At 52.0% G+C, this 6,592-nt stretch overlaps 1 protein-coding gene across 1 annotated transcript; it reads right to left on the bottom strand.

The window, feature by feature from the left end:
- Positions 1-1,421: 1,421 nt before the first annotated feature.
- On the bottom strand, positions 1,422-2,557 carry FFAR2 (free fatty acid receptor 2). The gene has a single exon (XM_065899432.1). It carries the CDS (start codon positions 2,541-2,543, stop codon positions 1,554-1,556), a length of 990 nt encoding a protein of 329 aa, XP_065755504.1. The 5' UTR covers positions 2,544-2,557; the 3' UTR covers positions 1,422-1,553.
- Between the last annotated feature and the right edge of the window lie 4,035 nt (positions 2,558-6,592).

Consider the following 6,592-nt stretch of genomic DNA (forward strand, 5'->3'; position numbering starts at 1 on the left):
AAACAATCTGAAGATGAGGCAGTACGGGGTTGAGGTGAGGGGGACTTAGATGCAGGAAAAGGTCTCTGAAGGGTAATTTCTTGGGCCCCTGAGCTAGGCCAGTGGTTCCTGACCTGAGCTGCCCTTCATAATCACCTGGGAAGCTTTTTAAATCTCACCTGCTGCAGCCCCACCCCCAGAGATTCCAAGTCAGTAGATCTGAGGTGGCTCTTTGTATTATTTTTATACCTCTACGTGTTATTCCGATGTATAGCCTCTGTTGCAAACTATTAGGTGTTGGAGAGCACAGCCTAGGGGTTCTTCTTGCGGAGAACTGTTAGGCAGGTAGAATTGGGAAGGGAGAGAGGATACAGAGCAGGCAATGGGCTGATATGAGTTCCTGAGAGGAAAATTTCTGATGAAAGGAAAACCCTGCAGGTTTCTAAGCTGGAGGATAACATGTTTTAAGCCTCTGTGATACACCAATAACTTTGAGCTGGGACTCGCCTCGATCCTCTTTCTGAGTCCAATCTCTCTATTCATCGATCTAAACAGGAATCCATCCCTCCACTCTTATTGCACCTTTAACATATTTCTGTGGTTTCACCATCCTCCCCCTTCACTGCTGAGTCTAGCTCTCCATCCTATTTTTGCTCTCCTTGTGCTTGCAGAAATATTACAAAAATTGTGGGCGCTCTCTTCAGAGTTTTATAGACTTTATTTTAATTCTTTTTTTTTTTTTTTTTTTTTTTTTTTTACCATGCCACGCAGCATGCGAGATCTTAGTTCCCCAGCCAGGGATGGAACCCATGCCCCCTGCAGTGGAAGCACAGAGTCTTAACCACTGGACTGCCAGGGAAATCCCTAATCTTTATTTTCAATCGGCCAGACCAGGTTTTTTCCCGTGCTCATCAGTGTTGAGCTCTAACTGATGGTTGCCAAGCTGGGTTCTGACCTGCGCCATGGAGGGAGAAGACATGAAGGTGGCTCCCAGTTTATTGGGGGAGACAGGTACACACATGGAGACGACTGGATCATTCTTAAAGAGCAGCAGGCCAGATGGATATTGCCCACACCTAGGTCATTATAGCTCTAAGCCCCAGTCCTCCCTCCTAATCCCCTTGGTTCAGAACCTTCCTGCATCTTCTTTGACCTCATTTAGAATTTCTCTCCCATCTCTTTCCCAGTGGCTTCATTCTAGCACCAACAGCTAGACCAGTGTGTAGGTGTTGTTTCAAAGCCGGTGGCAAGGTTCTTTTAGGGCTCTCTGCTTCAGCTACCAACCACCTCACACGGACAATCGGAATTTGATTTCTCTACATTGCTTCGGAAACTCTGGTCTGTTACTGCTGCCATGCCCAACTGTTTCTTCTTTCGTCCTGGAGCTGTGCTCCTTTGGGAAGGAAAATTCAGTCAGGAAAGGATACAGAGCTGGTGAGAGAGATTTTTTACAGTCCCAGTCGTGGTTTGGGTCTGAGGATTCCTGAATCCGGGCCAGGAGCCCGTGTTCTCCCTCTCCCAGCCTGCTCACTTCATACAAAACCCAGAGTGCCTCCGAAGGCCCAGGGACATCCTTAGTCTGTGGTGTAGTCAGAACTCGGCGCTCCCTCTGTTTGACTCACACCCCTGTCCACATTCGCCACTTCTGCTGTCTCTTTGCCTCTGCGTCCCAGCAGGGAGGAGCCCCGATGCCGCAGTGCCTGCAACCCTTTCCCAAAGGCCCTGCGCACGGCTGAAGAAGAGAAATAGAAAAGCAAGGGGTCCAGACTGGCATTGAGGGAACTCAATAACACGGCTTCTGCCCGCCACTTGGGGCTCACCTTCGTGTGGAACCCCACCAGGTGGGATACGTTGTATGGCCCAAAGCACACCAGGAAATTAAGGAGGGTCACCACAGCCAGCCCCACGGCTCGGCGCCGCCTCTGGGCCCCCACGTGGGGCTGGGTGAGCATGATCCACACAAAGCGCCAGTAGCAGAAGATGGTGACCGCCATGGGGATGAGGAAGAGGACAAGGAACAGCTCCAGCCGCACGGGAATCACCACCTCCAGCTGCTCTGCCGTGAAGTTCTCGTAGCAGATTATGCTACTCTCGTTTGTGAGCCTCTGGGTTGAGTTGAGGTACTGGATGATGATCACTATGGTGCAATGACCAAAGGACAGGATCCAGGAGATCAGAGCAGCAATCACTCCATACACAGGCCGGCGGGACAGCTTGTACCGCACGGGGAAAGCCACTCCCAGGTAGCGCTCGATGCTGATGGCCGCCAGGAGCCACACGCTGCAGTAGATGCTACTGTAGAAGCCAAAACCCGTGACAGCACAGACTAGCTCGGGCAGGGGCCAGATGAAGTCAGACGCGGCATCCACCATCTTGAAAGGCAGCAGCAGAAGCAGCAGGAGGTCCGCCAGCGTCAGGCTGAGCAGAAGGATGTGGATGGGCGCGGGGTGCGGCTGGCGGACGCGCCCCACAAAGGCCCGCAGCGCCAGGAGGTTGGCAGGGAGACCCGTGAGGAAGATGATGATGTAGGCTGTGAGGATCAAGGAGTTTTCCAAGGTGGGCATGACTGTTCTGGAAGAGGATGAAAAAGGGCAGTGTCAGGAGGACCACCTCACAGCCTGCAGACCCTGGTCGGGCTCAGTCTGTGGACATCCTCCCAGGCACTCTCCCTTTCCCAGGCCAGGGCTTTCTGCTCCCACCACTGCACACACCACCTGCCAGAACCGCTCAGAGCAATTGTTGACTTTGCCTGGGGCCGGATATTAAGCGGTAGCAATTATGTTTGCCATCGTGTGTCTCTGGGGGAGGCCAACCCTTGGCTTCCCAAGGGAATTCCCCCTCCGGTTTTCCTAGCCTGTCTCCTTCTCTTGTCACAGATACAGGAAGTTAGTATTAATCAGTTTCCAGCTTTCCTTAAGGCCTTTCCTCAGCCAGAGACCTGCAGAGAGAAAAGGCAAACCTCACTACAGCAAGGAGGGAGCTGGACAATGTCTCTCAGGAGAGCTCGGGCTGTGAAAACCCAGGCCCCGCGACCCAGTGCTCCTTCCTCCTCAGGACCCTGCCACACGCCCAGGAAGCAGGTGCCCAGCCCCCAATCCATCTCCCTACCTCTTTTCCTTCTCCTTTTTGCAGAACACAAATTCTCCTCCACCTTTCCCTCCCCTGTCCAATTCTGGGACTATACCGAAAAGGACTATACTGAAAAGGGGAGGTAGGGAGGGGCCTCGGGGAGGAAGGGTTAGCCAGCGCTGTCCTCTGGGGCTTGCCCCTCCAACGACTTTAGAGGATATTCAGAAAAGCACATGGGCAGTAACTGGCTCCGGAGCTGGGTGTTTCGACCATAAACAGAGGAACTCTTCTTAATGAGGTAACGGTTTCTGTTTGGTTTGTAGCGCTCACTACCCACACACAGTCTGGGCCCTCCGTCCTCTCTCCCGTCTTAGGGCCTGGCCGGCGATTCCTTGCCCCCCCCCCCCCCACCGGCTCCCATTTCTGGATGTGATCCTTGCATTCAGTTTCCGACAGATTTCATCCAGCGCCAGCCCCACCCCTGTCCCCCAGCCCCAACCCGTTTCCCTCCAGTTCCGATCCCGGCATCGCTTCCCAGAGCGCAAGTACTAAGCCAGCTGCCTTGTCTTGCCTTTGTTTCCGGATAGAGGGCTTCTTGGGATTAGTCCTGAAGGAAATCTGAAAGCTTGTGGAAAAGAGGAACAGAGCTTTAGCCGCTGTGACCGCCTATTTCACACAGGAAAAAATTGTAAGGAACCTGGCTGGTAGAAAGCTTTTATACCAGCACTAGTCATGTGACCAGAGAGGAGAAGATCAGTAATTGAGCGCTGTCTCCTCTCGAACCCAGTGAAAAGGGTGCCAGCATCTTTGTTCTCCCCCCGCCCCACCCCACCAAGAGATCCCCACTCTGATTTCCAAACTCAGATTTTCTGTCCTTAGTTTCTGAATTTTTTTTTCAATCCCAAACATTTTTTCCCCCATTTCCCAAGTCAGATTATCTCATCTTCTTCTCTTTTCTAGGTGATTTCTTCTGTAATTCTACTCAATCTCAGAAAAGAGGTTTTATGCTTCCTTTTATTCTTCAATTTTCCTCTTTCTGTATAGTTTCCTGCCCTCTGCCCCCAACAGATGTCTTTCGCCCTCCCGGTCGAAACAGATTGCTTTCTCCTAGCCTATGTCTTGTTGGGGTGGAAATAGCGTGGGATTCAGAGTCATGCAGACGTGGGCTCAAATACAAATCCCTCCCTTGTGACCTTGAGGCAGATCAATTTTCTGAACTTTAGTTTCTTTCTCAGTCAAGGGAGGATGGGAATACTTACATCCCAAGACTTCTGTGAGGAGTCCCTGAGATAGCGTATATAAAGCATCCAGGCCAGTGCTCCACACGTAATGGATGCGCATAAGTAGAAGTGGTCCCTCCACCCAAGCCTGCTGGACAGCTTCGTAGAGAGCGAGCCACCTGGTAGAATAGGCTTAGGGCACGGGAATGCCATCTAACTTCGGAAAGCGGCAGGGATTCGGGAGAGCTGGGCCCAACCTCCTAGCCACCCTTGTTCTTTTCTTGCTATTTCTCCCTCTCTGACTTTTGAAACACACACCTGAGGAAACAAAGATACATTCTAGTGGAGGGAGATAAGGAAAAACAAGCAAATAGGAACAGAGGAGTGATTGCACAGTGACAGACGTTAGGAAGGAAATGAAGCAGAGTGATGACCGGGAGAGCGGCCGTGGTGTGCCGGGGGTCAGAGAGGTACAGCTGAGCTGAACTGACATCTGAGAGGTTGAGCTGAATTTGGTGAAGGGACTGTGTCAGGTCCCGGAAGAAGAGTGGTCTGGGTGGAGGAAGCAGCGAGCACCTTTGCACCTGGGGGGAACAGAAATGCCAGTGTGATTGGAGCGTGGTGGGCCAGGGCGAGACCACGCAGGGCCTTCCTGATGACAGAAAGGAGCTGGGGTTCCATTCATAAGCTGCGTGAAGTCACTTACGGGCCGTAAGAGGGGAGGGACGGTTGAGAGTTGAGAAGCTCACGCCAGCTCTGTGTGAAGCATGGTCTTCAGGGGAATGAAGTTGGAAGCAGAGCGATCAAATAGACGTTCACTGCAGTCATCTAGGGACGGTTGATGACGGCATGGATTCAGGAGAATGTAGCAGTGGAAATAGAGAGGATCCGTTGCGATTTGGGGCACATAACTTTAAATAAATAACAGTAAGTGAAGAACTTCAGAATGCCAGAGAGAATGGAACGCTCCTGGGGAATTAGAGGGAAGATGATTCTAGACCAGTACATCCAAATGGACTTTAGATTTTTTTTTTTTTTTTTTGCGGTACGCGGGCCTCTCACTGTTGTGGCCTCTCCCGTTGCGGAGCACAGGCTCCGGATGCGCAGGCTCAGCAGCCATAGCTCACGGGCCCAGCCGCTCCGCGGCATGTGGGATCTTCCCACACCGGGGCGCGAACCCTCATCCCCTGCATCGGCAGGCGGACTCTCAACCACTGCGCCACCAGGGAAGCCCTGGACTTTAGATTTTGTTGCTCCCTTATGCCAGTGCAGTCCAGCCTACTTGCATGTGCGTATTACGCTTTTTGAGCCCCTGGAGTGGCCTTATGATAGTATGAAGGTGACGGTTTATGCCCTTCCCCACTTGCATTCTCTTGTTTTAGCCACCACTTGTCCAGGCTTTCTCTGTCATCCCAATAGTGGTGTCCTCCACCTCTGCAGCCATCTCCAGTGCAGGTGCAGCACTGAAGAAGAGAAATAAGGAACAGGTCAGTACTAGCATCTAAGGAGTACCCTTCAGACCCTGTCTCTGTTGGCCTCTGTAGTGGGCATCATGGGTTTTTGCCAGGCGCTGCTGGTAACCATACCCCAACCTTCCTCTGCAGAGACCCCTCCCTCCTTCACTCTCTGTCCACCTGCTGACCGTTATCAGACTGGACTCTTGGCCAATAATATTATACCAGCTGTGGTGGTGGAATAATGGTCCCTCCAAGAGATAACCACATCCTAATCCCTGGAACCTGTGAATGTTACATTACATGGCAAAAAATTTTTAAAAAAGGATTTTACAGGTGTGATTAAGAGAATTATGATAGGGCTTCCCTGGTGGCACAGTGGTTTGAGAGTCCGCCTGCCGATGCAGGGGACACGGGTTCGTGCCCCGGTCCGGGAAGATCCCACATGCCGAGGAGCGGCTGGGCCCGTGAGCCACGGCCGCTGAGCCTGCGCGTCCGGAGCCTGTGCTCCGCAACGGGAGAGGCCACAACAGTGAGAGGCCCGCGTACCCGCAAAAAGCAAACAAACAAAAAAGAGTATTATGATAGAGAGATTATCCTAGATTACCTGGGTGGGTCTTAAACATCACAAATGTTCTTATAAGAAGGAGGCACAAGGAGATTTCAGACAGAAGAGGAGAAGGCAGTGTGATCACAGAGGTAGAGATTGGAGCAATGTGGCCATAAGCCAAGGAATGTCAGCAGCCCCCAGGAGCTGGAGGGGGCAGAGAATGTGTTTTCGTCAGCCCAGTGATACTCGTTTTGGGCTTTTAGCCTCCAGAACTGTGAGAGAATGCATTTCTGTTAAGCCACCCAGTTGGTGACAATCTG

This window comes from Phocoena phocoena, chromosome 20 (assembly GCF_963924675.1).
Source record: "Phocoena phocoena chromosome 20, mPhoPho1.1, whole genome shotgun sequence".
In the NCBI taxonomy this organism is placed as follows: Eukaryota; Metazoa; Chordata; class Mammalia; order Artiodactyla; family Phocoenidae; genus Phocoena; species Phocoena phocoena.

Excerpts from the sequence above, each read along its gene's own strand:
- FFAR2 (XM_065899432.1), bottom strand. The coding sequence starts at position 2,543 with ATGCCCACCTTGGAAAACTCCTTGATCCTCACAGCCTACATCATCATC.